The 16,228-nt window shown below is 49.6% G+C and overlaps 1 protein-coding gene and 2 non-coding genes across 4 annotated transcripts; all 3 read right to left on the bottom strand.

The window, feature by feature from the left end:
- Window positions 1-469: 469 nt before the first annotated feature.
- LOC123126372 (small nucleolar RNA Z188) lies at window positions 470-582 on the bottom strand. The gene has a single exon (XR_006461653.1). It is a non-coding gene; the product is annotated as a small nucleolar RNA Z188 (small nucleolar RNA).
- A 195-nt stretch (window positions 583-777) lies between these two features.
- LOC123126373 (small nucleolar RNA Z188) lies at window positions 778-887 on the bottom strand. Its single transcript, XR_006461654.1, has one exon. It is a non-coding gene; the product is annotated as a small nucleolar RNA Z188 (small nucleolar RNA).
- Window positions 888-11,667: 10,780 nt separating this feature from the next.
- Window positions 11,668-15,703, bottom strand: LOC123120606 (peptidyl-prolyl cis-trans isomerase FKBP43). 2 transcript variants are annotated; one of them, XM_044540611.1, is made up of 10 exons: window positions 15,518-15,703; window positions 15,344-15,417; window positions 14,649-14,884; window positions 14,383-14,561; window positions 13,056-13,398; window positions 12,769-12,967; window positions 12,444-12,528; window positions 12,318-12,359; window positions 12,181-12,229; window positions 11,668-12,077 (listed from the first exon to the last, which is right to left on the bottom strand). In XM_044540611.1, the coding sequence occupies exons 1-10, from the start codon at window positions 15,528-15,530 to the stop codon at window positions 11,996-11,998; spliced, it is 1,302 nt and encodes a 433-aa protein (XP_044396546.1). In that variant the 5' UTR covers window positions 15,531-15,703; the 3' UTR covers window positions 11,668-11,995. The 2 variants fall into 2 exon arrangements, with proteins under 2 accessions (XP_044396546.1, XP_044396545.1); XM_044540610.1 differs by having other exon boundaries at window positions 12,318-12,528.
- Window positions 15,704-16,228: the final 525 nt, after the last annotated feature.

Raw genomic sequence — 16,228 nt, forward strand, 5'->3', positions numbered from 1 at the left:
ATCAACTTGTTTGTGTGAAATTTATATGCCATGCTCATTGCATTTTGAATGTTTAAAATCCATTTTGTATCCAAAATGCAATATATGGCATGCGCCGGCGAGTCGCGCGCTGCTGGAGCGGGACGCGCGCTGCATTTTAACGCGGCTGTTGAAGCCGGCGCTGCCGGTCACGCAAAACCAGGCGAAGGACGTGCGGGAAAGTGGTTTTTAACGCGCGATGCGTTGGACGGCCGTTGGAGATGCTCTTACGGCCGTAACCAGCCCGGTACCATTTCCCCCTGTGCTGCGAAAAATCTCAGTCGCTGATATCCATGTGCAAGAATTCAGTGGTTATGCAAAGCAAAAAGATCAGAAAAAAGGGCCGGCATTTTGCAAGTCTGTCGGAGACTAATGAGGTCCAAAGAAGCCAATCTAGCGTCTCGAATCGGCCTTGAAAACGAGGCCGGAAAAGAAACCAAGATGGATGGATGTGTGCCTCAGAGTATTACGCAGTGGATATCACCAGAGCTGCGCACACAACTGATGGTGCGCAAGCGCATTCATCCAGAATTCACCGAAGCTTTTGCATCATCATCGGCACGCCGAAACCAAACCATGAATAAAGAACACATGAACTGAACCAGAAAGAAAAGGAGCATGCCTCGAATCGGAGATCTCACCGGCATAATCAAGAACGAACACAGCTGCCGAAACTCACGCAGCGCACGCAGAGCTGAAAGACGAAACCGGAACTCAACCAGCCAAATAAAATGAAATCACGAGTTGCATTCAAAGGATGTGTGCCTCAGATAATTACGCAGTGGATATCACGAGAGCTCTGCGCACTGGTGGTGCGCAAGCGCGTTCATCCAGAATTCACCGATGCTTTTGCATCATCATCGGCACGCCGAAATCAAACCAAGTAACCAACACACGAACTGAACCAGAAAGAGAAGGATCATGCCTCGAATCGGAGATCTCGCCGGCAAATCAAGAACGGACACAGCAGCCGAAACTCACGCGGCGCGGACGGTAAAGCTGAAAGACGAAACCGGAACTCGACCAGCCAAATAGAGTGAAATCACGAATTCAAAGCAGAATTAAGAAGTCCGGAAGCAAGCAGGCTGCCAGACGGGAGATACATCTTCCTTATTGTTATGGACAACAAATGTTGGAGCTGGAGATGAGGAGAGGAGAGGCGAGGCGAAGGAAGCAGATGGGTGTGGGTGGTCCATAAATACAGTTGGCTTTGCGGGGCGGCCACGGAAGCGACGGATGGCTGGGATTTGGCGATTTCGCGGTGGCCTGATGATTGGGTCCCCCCGCCGTTTAGGGCCCATTCGCTTCATGGGGAAAGCGAAGGAAACTTCAAGGGAATCGATTCCTACATGCTTTTCCCACTGTAGCTTCGTTCGGGACACGGGAATCGCTGCTTTTCCGATCCAATGGAAAGCATCCACTCCCAGCTTTTTTTTGGCTGCGTTTGGAGAGCAAAACAGAGGAGTGAAAAAAAATACAGGAAGGGCGTCTCCTTATTCTGAGTAGATGTTTTTTTTTTGAGTAATGATTTCCTTTAACCGGCTGATTTTTCTAGTGTTCCGCCGCCTCCTACGACCGACGCGTGTCCTAGTGGACCCGTGCACCGCTTCCACGTGCTGCCTCATCTTCTGGTTCGATTACTTTCATCCACGCCTTTTTTTCTTGTGCCTTTCTTCCTTCCTTCCCCAACCATCCAACCTCCTCCATAGCTCCATCACGTATGCAAGCAGCTGGGTAACACCGGGATGCTAGCTCCTATGGAGACACCCACGAACAAGCCTGTGCCCACTGGCCATGGCCACGGAGGTAGCATGCAAGCAGCCATGGCCGCGCAAGCCTCTGGTGGACTCCTCAACCCGCCCATATCCTTCCTCAACCCAGTCATGGGCACCCACGGAGGTAACATGGAAGGCTGAAGCAACAAGGATTGGTGACGCCCGGGACGGAAGCTCGGATGTGGATAGCCTTATGGTTGGCGGCGATGACAGCGAGCGACGACGGTGTTGTCAGCAACGACAACAACGTTTATATATATCATAATTTTCATTGCAAATTTTTTCTGCAACATCGTTTGGGTTGCAAAATTTTCTTTTGCAACAACATCCGTTTTCCATATTTTTCTTCAACATCATCTATGTTGCATGTTGCGAAAGTTCATTCCACCACAACACCCATGTTGCATGAAAGTGAAGACTTTTTTTTGCAACATCATCTATGTTGCAAAAGTTCATTCCGCAACAACACCCATGTTGCACAAAAGTGAAGACAAAATAAATCCGCAACAACATCTATGTTGCAAAAGGGTTTGTGCAACATGTCCTCTGTTGCAATGTGAGGACGAGGCTGGGCCGCTAGATGACACCAGATCTGGCGGCTGTCAAGACAGCGGATCTTTCTAACCCCTATTTTTCCGTGAAAAGTACAAGCCGAGGGCGTCTTCCTGTGGAATGGACATAGTTGATTCTTGTAGAGCGAATGGGCTTACATGAAAATATTCGTGTTGAAATTGGCCCCACAGAATTTCTGTGGGATCCCTGTGCACCAAATGCCCTTATTTTGTGCTAAAAAGGGGTGTGCTATGTGCAAGCCATCGTGCGGTACAGCGGCATCTTCCACCATTGCAACAGAACTGGTGTTGCAGAAATCTTTGCAACATGGGTCTTGTTGCAGAAAACTTTTGCAACAAAGGTCTTATTGTAGAAAACTTTTGCAACAAAGGTCTTGTTGCGGGTTTTTTTCATAAATCTCTGCAACAACATCTGTGTTGCAGAAGCACTATTGTTGTCTATGCAACATTATGTGTGTTGTAAAAGCATCACCAGTTGGCCGCGACAGTGGGCATGGACGGGGGAGCATATAGCACGTCGACGGTGCACGAAGGTGTTTGCAGCATTGCCACATACTACAGGGAAACCCCTTGAGCCGGGCTCCAGATCAGACGATGAAGATGCTTTCTGGCTTTGCTTGGCATCGTTTTTCTCTTGGGGCATCATTTGGAGTTGGACTCGGTCAGAAGGACTTGGTGCTCGTGGAGGTGGTCGGTGGTGGCTTGCGTGGCATCTCCATGGGAGCAGCAGAAGCACCCTCTATATGCAAGGTGCGTCACGCGAGTTATGTTCGCCAACCTCGCCGCATTGACGCATCATATATTTGCTCTATGGGAAATAGCGTTCTTCTTCGCTGTCGTCGAGCTTTGTGAATATGCTTGTGCCAACCTAGATTGATACAACGGTTTTTAGTGTGCACTCTGATAGTGGCGAAGATGCTCGAGTGCCTGAACAGGTGTGTTGTGGGTGTTGGCCTTTCGGCATGTTGTATGTTTTGTGGTGCCTAGATCTAGTCTTTTTTTAGGGAAGATCTTCATGACTAGCTTTATCGATTATTAAGAAACATTATAACGTCCACAAGTTTTGAGTATAGCCAACTAGGGGGATCATCGTCCCAAGTACAAGAGAATTTGTAGTGCTTTAGGTCTAGTCTAGCTAGGCATTGTTTAGTTTTTGTCCGATTTTCCTCGATAAATCTAGCAGCCATTCTTCAGTTCTTATTTTTTGACACCCGCCTTATGTTGTGCATATTCCTTCTTTAAGGGTGTACTTATGTTACCTTTCTTATCAATGAATTTGGCAGCTCTGATGCTAACATTAAATCATGGGATGGGACCTACTCCAATTTTCTGCATTCCGACACCTATGTCGTTATTCCTACATTCTCTATGTATTCATGTGTTTGACACCTTGTCTCCTTTCCTTCTCCCTCATTTCTTCTCAATCATTTGGTTTTCCTCCCTTCTATTAGGAATTTAGGATAATGTTCCATTTCTGTGCCCGGCACCGACGTCATTGATGTTTTTTCTTTTGACAATCAATACCATGGTATATTTATAGTAGCAAATTGTACATGGTAGATACATGAGCTGACTACAGCGATTACAAAATAAAGTCTAAAAGAAACGAGCATATCTTCAAGATCTTTTTTTAGAGGAAAGGCATACGCCCGACTTTATAAATAAAGCCATAAGGCAGGTAGCAACAGCATCACCGAAAAGTAGCAAACACACCCAAGCCCCGACGCTGGGCAAGACGACGAAGGATAAATTCAGGTACATGGCTCCCACGCCAGTACACGGCACGCAGGCCGGAAGAGAAAGAACCAACTAAAGCTAAAGCATCTGGCCCAAAAGAAGCAATCAAGCATCCTGCTCTTGTCTGCATAACTGAGACGCCGTGGTCCGGATTTTGTAGATCAGCATAGAGAGCGCCTCTTGGTCGTCGACCTTAGTCAATGATTTCCACTGCTGCAGGAAAGCACACGATTTAAATAAGCAGTCAGCCGGTTTAGCCGGAAACACGTGCTCGATAGTAAATTTGTTCCTAGTAGTCCACAGAGACCAGCATAAAGCCCCCAAGCCCACCCAAAAGATGCGTCTAGATACATCGGAGAGGTTGGAAGCCAAGCTGCGCAACTCGGCAAAGGAGGCAGGGGCCCAAGACACATGAAGCCAGTCCCGCACACAACTCCAAATAAGCTTAGCCAGGTGACAGTGAAAAAAGATATGACCCGAGTCTTCCACATCACCGCAAAGAGCACAGAACTGGGAGCCCGACCCATTTCTCTTACGAATCTGATCAGCCGAGGGCAACCGGCCTCGAAAGGCTTGCCACAAGAAAATTTTAATCTTAGGGGGAATACGGGCCTTCCAAACTTGGGAAAAACGATTGGTAGGCGTGCCACCAACAAGCTTAGAATAAAGAGACTTAACAGAAAAACGCCCAGAGGCAGAAAGCGGCCAAAGCACCGAATCCCTGACCGTCGAGAGCGTAGGGAAGAGGGCAGTAAGACGTTGCCAATCTTCAAACTCTACAGGCGACAGAGAACGGCGAAAGGCCAGGTTCCACCCCTGGGATGCAAGCTTCGCAATAGAAATATTAGGGTCAGAGCAGTAAGAGAAAAGGGTAGGGAAGGTCACCGAGAGAGGTGAATCTCCACACCACCAATCAAGCCAAAACCGAATCGAGGAACCGTCCCCAACAACAAACTTAACGAAAGATTGAAAAACAGGTCTAACTTTGACCAGAGACTTCCAAAACTGAGAGCCACCACGCGGCAGAGCAAACATCGGGCTCGAGGACGGGAAATATTTAGCCTTAAGGATCGACAGCCAAAGGGGTTGATCCTCAGCGCTCATAATCTTCCACCACCATTTAATCATCAAGCATTGATTCATGATGGAAGTATTAAGAATTCCTAACCCCCCCAAGGTTTTTGGGCCGGCACATCAATTTCCATTTGACGAAGCGATATTTGCGACGATTGTCCGCAGCATTCCATTAAAACGCCCCACGGTGTTTGTCAAAACCAGCATGAATCCCAGCCGACAAGAGAAAGAAGCCCATAAGGAACATGGGGAGGGAGGAGAGGCAAGCATTAATTAGAGCCACTTTACCAGCATTCGTATTATATCTACCCCGCCAGGGGAGGACCCTGTTTCCCACCTTAGTGACTACCGGGGCAAAATCTTTGGCATGGAGCACATCCGGGGAAATAGGCAAACCCAAGTACTTGAACGGATAGGAGCCCTGCTTACAGTTAAGAAGGTGGGCCACTCGCGTGGCTTCCGATTCGTCCACACCAGTCACAACTACTTCGCTCTTGGCAAAGTTAATCTTAAGCCCCGACATAGCCTCGAAGCATAGTAAAATAAATTTGAGGTGGGCAAGGCAGGCCTCATTCAACTCGACCAGAATAATAGTGTCGTCCGCATATTGGAGATGGGTGAGACCATGGGGAATGAGATTAGAACACACCGGAGTGATGTGCCCACTAGTGGCTGCCCTAGAGACTAGGCGAGATAAAGCATCTGCAACAAATTTGAATAAAATGGGAGAGGCAGGATCGCCTTGCCTCAGGCCCCTACCGTTGGCAAAGAATTTGCTAACCTGACCATTAACATTGATGGCAGTGTGGCCTCCCGAGACCAACTGCAGAATCCTATGGACGAGGGGCCCCTCGAACCCTTTGGCCAATAAAACTCTACGAAGAAAATGCCAACTCACCGAGTCATAGGCCTTCTCAAAGTCTAATTTTAGAATCACCGCTTTCGACTTGCGAATCTTAAGGTCATGAACGATTTCATGCAAACAGAGAACCCCGTCCAGAATGAAACGACCCTTAATGAAAGCCGACTGAAAAGGGCTAATGGTACGGTGGGCAATGGGGGAGAGACGAGTGGCTAACCCTTTAGCCGGAAACTTGGCGAAGTTATTAATAAGGGCAATCGGCCTAAATTGCGAGATCAAATCCGCGCCCTTGACTTTAGGAATAAGGGTAATGACAGCGTAATTAAGGCGAGAGATGTCCACCGTACCCAACCAGAACCCTTGGATGATCGTACAAATGAGAGGCCGCAACTGCGGCCAGAATTTTTTGAAGAAGGGGATCGAAAAACCATCAGCGCCGGAAGCAGCATTCGGGTTAGCCGAGCTAATCACCTGCCAAATCTCTTCATCAGATAAGGGGACCATCAGGCCCAAATTTTCGTCCGGAGAGATCTTAGACCCCTCATCCCAGAAGTCAGGGCAAAGGCCAAGCCCAGGGTCCGGCTTAGAGCCGAGTAGATTGGAATAGAAGCTAACAATGTGATTCATAATGAGGGACTGGTCAGAAATTCTAACGGCGTCAATCAACAGAGTGTCAATGAAACATCTGCGGCGTCTGCCATTCGTGATCGCAAAAAAATAAGCCGTCATAGCATCCCCTTTCAAGGTCCAGTTAAGGGCACCTCGTTGGCGCCAGTAAATTTCTGACTGTTGGTGAAGCAACACCAAAGCATCTTCCAGGGAGTAGCGAGTAGCCCACTGAGAGGCGGAGCGCCCAGATGTGTCAGCAGATTGGTCCAAATCCCGGATTTGAGATTCGAGGGATTCCTTGTCTCTACGCAACTCGGCCGCCCTATTCCGAGACCACCCCCTTAAGAATTTACGCAACTCATAAGACACCTTGTGCCAATCATCCATGGGACCAAAGAAGCGGTGAGGAGAAGAAAGAAGATCAGTAATCTTAGAAACTATCATGTCACAAAAGCCCTCAACAACAAGCCAAGAAGCATCAAACTGGAAACGGGAGGGAGAGACAAGAGAAAGGATACCCGCATCCAGGATCAGGGGAACATGATCAGAGCCCACCGCAGGCCTAGCCTTAAGCAGCGCGCGGGAAACAGCGAGTCCCACTGAACAGAAACAAAAACCCTGTCCAACACCGACCGGACAGGCGAGGATTGATGGTTAGACCAGGTGAAACGCGCCCCCACCCTAGTGAGCTCACGCAGCGCGCAGTTACTAATGAAATCATTAAAAGCATTGGCAAGAGGCCAGAAGAAATTAGGATTATTCTTGTCGGTCGGAGAACGTAACAAATTGAAATCACCCCCAATTAGCAGAGGAATATTACATGCTTCGATCTTAATCGATATTTCGTCCAAAAAGAGAGGAGCAAGCGTGTGATCCGCAGGGCCATATACCACCATAAATTCCCACAAAGTGTTCAGCTGACGATGATGAACCACACAGCTAGCCCAAAAGATGCCATGATCAAAAGCAATGAAATCAAAAACGTCCCGCTTGGACCCAATCAAGATTCCCCCAGAATGACCCGAGGCGGGGAGAAAGTGCCAATCAAACCTATCCATCCCAGCTATCGCAGAGAGTTCAAAAGGGGAAAAGGATTCCTTAAACGTTTCGACCAGCCCTAAAATATCAATATGTTCACCACAAACCAAAACATGAATCTGGTCACGGCGCCCCCTAGCACCGAGACCACGAATATTCCAGAATAAAGCTCTCATTTGAAGGAAAGGTTTTTAATACGGAGACTCGATCTGCACGGAGCCCCACAAGGCTTAGATCGCTTGGGACGCCCAACCTTAGCAAGGGCCGGGGGGGCAGACGACTGGCCACAACCATTTGTCGCCTCCAACCCCCCGGCTTGGCCCTGAGCACCAGCAGGACCAGCACCTTTCGCGGCCTCAACGGCCTTAGCAATGGCAGCCTGGGCTGCCTCATTGGCCCTAATGACAGAAAGAAGGTGAGAGGGGGAGCCCATCCTCGGTATCGCAGCCACCCCAATATCAGACATGATATGCAACAAATGATCATCTGACAGAGCTGGTAAAACAAGGCGAACAGGAGAGGCAGGAAGAGATGGTTGGGCAGACGAACCTGAAGGAGGGAGATCCCTGGCCGCGGCACGCCGTTCCGCCCGCACCGCCACCGAAACGCCAGAGTCGCGCACACGCCGGCCCTTCCGCGCCGTGGACGCCGGAGAATGCAGCACAGGGGAGCACCGGATCGGCGACGCCGGCCCAGGGCCAGACCCCGAGGCGGAGCCCAGATCCTTGTCCAGACGACGAGCCAGACCCGCCGCCGAAAGCTTGGAAGTGGAGGAGGCCCGACTCTTAGCCGAGAATTTCCGGACCGAAGACTTCTTCTTCTTCTTAGTTGAGGGCTCGGTGGAGCGCAAGGGGGAAGCGGGAAGATCCTCGATCCCAGAGAAGGAAGGAGACTGCGGGCGAGTAGGCACATTGGAGCAAACACCAGAGAAGGGGGTCCCCTTACCAACACCAGCGTCACGAGAAGCCAAGTCCTCCTTCTGAGGATTAGGAGCAGGGGCATTATCCTTGAGCAGCTCGCGTTCATCCGGATCCAACTTATCCCATTCAGATTGTGTAAAACGCGGATCAGTACCTCCACTTGGGTTATGCCCCCCAGCCGAACCATCCCCCTGCGTGTCATCTTGGTCCGAAGGCTTGGAAGGAGGAGGCGGAGGTGGAGGTGGAGCACGGGGTTCAGCACCCTCCACCCGAACCCGAAGTCGCACACCCTCAGGAGAAGGGAAGACATCCACGGAACCATGAACGCAGACGGGGTCGATGCACCAAACATTGAGACGAACCGGGCCAACCTTGCCCAGGGATTCCGAATCCACTTCCACGGGCTTGCCAATGAGCTTACCAAACGCCATCATGAACTCCACAGATCGAAGCCCAACTGGCACGTCGTCAACTAGCACCCAGATCTTGCTAAGCGGGCCCACCGCCTTGGCACCACAAGTAGCCGCTTTGACAGATACCACAAGCTGGTTGAGGGGGAGGGTAAAACTGGTGCACGAGGAGATCATCCGTAGACAGTCCTTGGAGGGGAAAACCACTGCGAATTCATACTCTGAAAGCTGGCGCACCTGCCAATCCCAGCCACCATCGTCCCATATTTTCAAACCATCCAGGAGGGTCTGCGGAGAGATCAGCTGACCGCACACCGTGATGATGGCCGCGTTAGAGAGGGACGGCGCAGCCATCACCACAGGAACATCAGCATCCAGAGCGAAGAAAGAACATCCGGGAATACCCAAGCCAAACTGAATGAAAGAGGGGTTCTTGGTACGGTTACGGCAGTCGACAGTAAGATGGCCATCAGAGCGACAGATGAGGCAGAAGGGTGGGTTAGTGCATCTAGATTGGAAGTGGTTCGGGCGGTGGCAAGCAAAGCAAGTCAGGGTCGGTGAAGGGCCCGAGGAAGCAGGGTGCTGGCGAGGAGGGGGAGGCGGCGGCGGCAGGATGCCATCGCCACGGACCGCAGAAGGGGCACCCGAAGCAGGGGGAGGGGGGCGTCGATCCCCGGCCTGCGAGGAGGAAGTGCCAGGCCCGAAGCGCGGCCCCGAGCGAGAGGCAGCGCCCACCGCAAACGAGCGAGGGGGGGCGGGGCGGAGGGACCGGGCCCCTGGCCGGAGCGGGGCGCGGCGCCGACGAGGAGGAACCACCGCCAGCCGAAGCAGCAGCGGCCTCCCACGGATCCAGCCCAGAACCAGGGACCGCCGTCCCAGATCTGGCCACGGAGCGCTCCGGCCCCGCCTCCCAATCCTCCCGCTCACACGGCAGCACGCGCACCGCCCGCTCAGATTCGAGCTTGGAACGCAGCTCCGCCTCATAGGCCAGATCGACGCCATCGCCCGACGAAGCTTCACGGGCCTGCTTGCTACCCGAAAGGGCCTCGGAGGAGGAGCCCCGAGACTTGTCCATGGCGGTCACCTCAGCGAAGGAGAGGAGTAGAGGGGGTGGGGAGGGAGCGGATCTGGAGAACTGGCGGATAGGGCGACGCACCCTGCGGATATCAGCGGCGGAAGCAGGAAACCCTAGGAAGGGGGGGGAAGCGCCGCGACGCACCCATAAATAGCCACAACAGGCCAGGCCAGAGAGGGCCGAATGGGCCAGAACGGGACCGCATGCCCGGGACGGGGACGGACGCGGAGCAGTGGCCACAACCAGCTGCCCCGGGCCCACAGACGAGAGGGGGGGAAAGACTCGAGGGACGACAGAGCCGGGGGCCCGGGCGGCCCAACCCGAAACGAACCAGGCGCCGCCAGGCCCACGAGCTCACCAAGGCCCATCTCAACCACAGAGCAGAGCGGATCTAGGGTTTGGCCACCACCCGCCCCCGCACAAGCCGCCGCGGCCGCCGCCGCCGCCACCGGCCCAGGCCGAAGAGGAGGAGGACGAACAGGACTAGCGACCGGAGATGCCACATCACCCAAATCCACCAACACAGCAGACGGGGAAGGACTGAGGAGACCACACTCAGGGGAAGGAGCCGAGCCCCGACCCGCACGCCGCCGTCGCCGGCCAACGCACCACCACCCCGACGACCCAGAGGGAAACGACACCGGCCGGCCCCGGCCACCCGGAGCAAATTTCCGGGCGCGGCCCGGCGCCGGCACGGGCGGCACCACCGAAACCACCGCCGACGAAGCACACTCCTCCGAATCAGAATCCGACTCCACCGAGTCGCCCAACGCCCAGAAACGCGAACCGGGGAAGGACGCCGCCGAAGAGGAGATCTTCAGACTCTTTCTTCTTTCATGACACAATCCTGTACTTCTTTGAAGACAGACGTAGAAAAATAATCAAACCATAGACATGTAAATACCAACGAGGGTTCTTCCACCCTTTTAGTTTGAGCCGCAAAGCCAAGGCTATGATGCACGCACGCAGCCATTTAAGAAATCAACCAACACCAGCAAGAGTACCAACATCAGTATTTCAGGGACAAAAAACCGAACAACCAGGTCGAGTCGCCGGGAGCCGAGAGTATGAATCATCATTGTCAAGGACGTAGCAGCCGAGACAGATATTGCGTAGACAATCCTCCTTGACCAAGAGAAAAAAATCCAAAATCTTCCAACACCACCATTGACACCAGGAAGGAGATCTCGTCACTGAACGAAACTGGCCGAAGAAGAGTACGGCTACCAAAATCCTAAACCTACCTAGTGAAAACACTATTATTATTGAGAACTCCACTCGTAGATCGGGTTCACCACCCCTCCCGACGCCGGCGAGGCCGGCCGGAGGAGGGGGAACCGATCTATGGTGGAGGAGGTGGCGGCGGCTAGGTTTACAGGAGGACCTCTCGAGCGAGGGAATGAAAAGAGAGCCACCGACGGCACTGCCCAAGCTCCCTGGGAGAATGAACGCACCGTGCCGGAGAACCGGCAAAAGCCCAAGGCGCATAGCTGGCCGGAGCAAACAATCGGTTTACACCCACTGACATACAGGGACCAATGCACGTCTGCACCGTTTGTTAACTAGAACTCCCATACTGATTTGACAGGAATGTTGCATTGACAGGAACAAGATAGAATTCTCACATTCGACAGAATTGCACGGAAACATCCCACAAACTGACCAGGGTGCTAATCTCGACCACAGACCACCGTCTCGTCCAGTTCAGTACACAGGATATATAAATCATCTCTTTTTGCTAACTCGAATGCTCATCAAATTCTTAATACTCTTCGCCCACACAACAGTTCTGCGGAACAAAACACATAGCCTATGCGGAACAAAACACACAATCTCCATCTGTAGCTCGACAAAAATCCATGCTCCGGTCTTCGGCATAAAACAGGAACGAGAGGGTCACGCGTTTCACCGGACTTTCACCAACTCCACTTCATAGATGATTGTTGAATCTTTGGGCAATTCTACAACCGATTTACCACCATTGTTGCTGAAGAATAAATGTGGTCCAAAAGCAGAGCAAAGGTGTCATTTATAGAGTATATATACATATAACAGGAAGATGGAAAGTAAACAAATGCACAATGCCTTACCACAGGGATGGGGGAATGGTTAGCCTCCTCTTCTCTCCAATGCGCATACCTGCGGTGAATAGCATAAATTGTAAACCATAGTCGAAGAAATGACTCAAAGCATATACAAAACAGCTATAGCTCCGAGGTAGTTTTACCAGTAATACCAAGGTTCCATCCACGCATCACTTTCTCAGAACCTGCAGTAAGCAAAACATGCATTCTGAAAGGCAAACCCAAGCATGGTATGGTAAGATAAGCTGAAGGCGTTTGCCAAAATTTACCAAGCTTAAACTTGTAGGGCTTTTCCTCGCCATTAGAATGAACAGTTTTTCCATCCTGCAGCTTGCCAACATAATTGATATAAACCTGCGCAAGTAAAGTGGACATGTTTACATCTCTTCTTTCGGGCCAGTGTGTTTCAGGCATGTAAATTTTTAAGTACTGAATGCATACTAAGTCAGCATTCATCGTTGTTTCTTCTTTTCAGTTCTTATCTCTAATCATGGCCAGAGCCCTAGCCAAGCACACCGATATGAAATGTGCGATTGCTTTCATGAACTACAAGCATACTATATGGAGAGCTCAGAAAACAAAGCTTGCGGATACCTTGTTGCCCTCTGAAGCCACTTTGGCATCTTGGTTTCCTGCTGACAGATCTTCTATGACCAGCCCATCTTCCAATGTTCTTATGTTGTTCGAATGCTTTCCATCTTCTGCCTCTAGAGTTTTCTTCTTTTTCTTGGATTTCTTTTTTATTTCAGCTTCCTGTTTTGGAACCGATGATCCATTGATCTCTGTTACATCCCTGCTCAGGTCACACAACAAGGTACAGATTAGTGTTCACCAAACACAATCGGAACATATATGCAACTAAACAGGAAGCAGAGATATACATTGGAGATGCAGGATCCTCATTGATGGCATCACTTTTTCTTTTCTTATCACTTTTACTCCGTTTTTTGGCTTCGTCATTCGACGTAACATTTCCAGGTTTGATTTCCTCTGAAACTTTACCATTAGTTTTCTTAGCCAAGGAAACAGGCGTAGGCAAGTTTTCTTCTTCACTCTGGGCCAAAAAGTCCTCATCTTCACTGGCACTATCAAATATTGAGCCACGTTTGCGCCTGGCAGCAGGCTTTGATGGAGAATCAGCAATCTTGTCAGCAGAGCTGTCAACTTGTTGCTTCTTCTTTAAGCGTCGCTGTCTTTTAACCTTACGAGCATGCTTTTCAGAATCTATGTAACAAATATCAGAATGTGTTAGCAATCACTGGGATGGAAATTTAAGGAGATCTGAATTAGACAGCAGTAGCAGCATCCAATGGCAATGTGTGAACATAAATACAGGCGATGTGTACAGAATAAAAAATAGCAATAATCTAGCTGTAGGGAGACTTGTTACAAAATAGTTAAATAGACATGCTAATTGAATCTATACCTCTATAAGAAGAGCGAGTTGAGTGTATCCAACAAATCTCACTGGTTCAATTTAGCGTTAAACACATTTAGCACCCTCCACTAATTAATGGCATGCCTAATATCAACGTCAACATTAACCAGGTAATTATATCATACCTAATATTAACATGCAATTTATATCTTGACTAATATTAATGTACAACACAATTAATACGTTGCCTAATATTAACGTGCATTGCACGTACAGAATTACTTCGCATCTATCTAACGATCTACCTCGCTCCAGTGTTTAGCGTTAAACACGTCTAGCACCCTCCACTAATTAAATGGCATGCCTAATATCAACGTCAACATTAACCAAGTAATTATATCCTACCTAATATTAACATGCAATTTATATCTTGACTAATATTAATATACAACACAATTGATATACTGCCTAATATTAACGTGCAATGCACGTGCAAAATTACTAATTTCTGCAAAAGAAAGAGAGAAGGGATCGAACAATCATGCGGACCTTATGTCATCTCCACTATAGTGTAATGGTGGCAATGTGTCGTGCAAAACAAATAAATAATTGGGAACCAAATCAAAAGTAGAAAACAAATTACTCATAAGTCCCATTCGTTCTAGTTCTTAGTCATGAACAACAAATGTGTTATGATCAAAGTCCAGACTTCAGAAACATCATTACGTATCATTTAAAGGGTATCCTACTATCCTAGAAGAACATGGAAAACAAGCATATGTGTATAAAAGAAATGCCCAGTAATTCATTGCCCGATAATTCAATTTTACCTTGCTTGCGGTGATCGGGGGTTGAGCATACATCACCATCATCCATAGAATCAGAAACATCACTGTCCTCGGGTACTTCATTGTCACCATCATCAATGAAGTCAGATTCATAACTGTCCTCACTCCCTTCATAGTCTTGGTCTGTATCAGACTCTCCAACATCCTCTCCATAAGATTCTCTAGTTACAAGGTCAGGAGTAAACCCAAGTCTGAAACACTACAGAAAAGTGAAACAAGTGGCACGATTAAACTTTCAAAAAGGATACGAGTCTTCCTCCCCTGCATTGCCCCTGCTGCCTGGCCGGAGGTAATATCCTGAGAGATGCACAGAACTCTGGCCAAGTACTGAAAACAGAACCTCATCGACCTCCTCCAACTCAATCTCGAGATGGCACATCTCAGTCAATTTAGGATTCAAACTACAAAGTATGATGGGTTTCTTGTTGCCCACAATGCATTGCACCACTGTCCTTGTAGCAGCATCGCAACTGCCCAATGTGGCCTGAAAACCATCATAAAAATTAGTATCATGCCCGCAAATACTTGTTGGAAGGACAGCAGAGCAAACAATACAGTAGGTCTAAGCAATGCTCAAATTAAGATAGGCTCAAATGACTTTATGTCCCCCCCTTCTTCACCCACTAAGACAGGATACACACATGGCATGGCAGCGTACCATAGTGGTATCCAGACAAATTTCCAAACTTGCACAAATGCATTCTAATGGAGTATCAGATCATATGCGAAGATAGCTTTAGGAACCAACATTCATATTTCAGAAAGGAACGTCATGCATCCAAAATTGGATTAGAATGAAAAAGAATTATGAGGTACTCATCTAATTCGAACCAGAACCTTATTTTAATAACCCTGTGATCCTGATACTGTCAAACAAAACATGACCCTGATACTGTCAAACAAAACATGACCTTCAGAAAGTAAATAGAGGAGGGCGGGCAACCTGGCAAATGCGGAGACGGCCATGGGAAGGGTTGTAGCTGTGGGTGTACGGCTTCCCGGGCTTCACCTCCACGCCTGCACAAATCATATCATAGCAGATGTTTCGTGATTATTACCAAGAACAATACGCAAACGGCCCCAGAAAAGGTATTGGTACGGGGAAGGCGTGGCTTACCCCAGAACGCCATGGGGAGGGATTGATAGATTCAGGAGGAAGGCGACCCGGCAACACGACGACGGAGAGCACGGCCGCCGTCTGCGGAGCGGCGCAGGGACGGGGGCGCGGTCGGGGATGGTGGCGAGCGGCGGCGGTGCCTCCTCTGGGGGCTTAAAAAGGGAGGAGGGAGGGACACGCTTTGGGTTACCGCCCGGCGGTCCAGTGATTCCGGGGCTATGTTCGGGGCCTTTTCAGCTCCTGTGGGCCGGCCCACTTCACCCGCACACCAACGCTACACAAAATGATTCGGAAATAGAAAATCTGCATTTTATTTTTTTAGTCTATAAAAATTCTGTATTTTCCAAAAAAGAATGTGCCCTCTATGTTAGGATTTTAGTACTCCGTCGGCACCTTGATCTCCAGCACGAGTTCCATGTTATATCTACCATCCTTCCTCTAGGCGGTGGTGTGGGCAGTGTGGTCTTGTAGAAGCTCAAGTGAAATCCTGGTTCGTCGGCGGTGGAAGGATGGCAATTTGGAGGAGATGTTGAAGCACTTGGACCTCAGGGATGATGGACTCAATGATGTCGTGGTGGGGAAGGAAAGGTGAAGTAATACTGATCTAAGGCCCGATGGCGATAAAGCCCTTCCCCACCTGATTTGGGTTAGATTTAGGGTTCGATAGGGCTCGTTTTGGGTGTCGATTTAGGTTTAGATTTGGGGAAGGTC

Source organism: Triticum aestivum, chromosome 5D (genome assembly GCF_018294505.1).
Source record: "Triticum aestivum cultivar Chinese Spring chromosome 5D, IWGSC CS RefSeq v2.1, whole genome shotgun sequence".
Classification (NCBI taxonomy): domain Eukaryota; kingdom Viridiplantae; phylum Streptophyta; class Magnoliopsida; order Poales; family Poaceae; genus Triticum; species Triticum aestivum.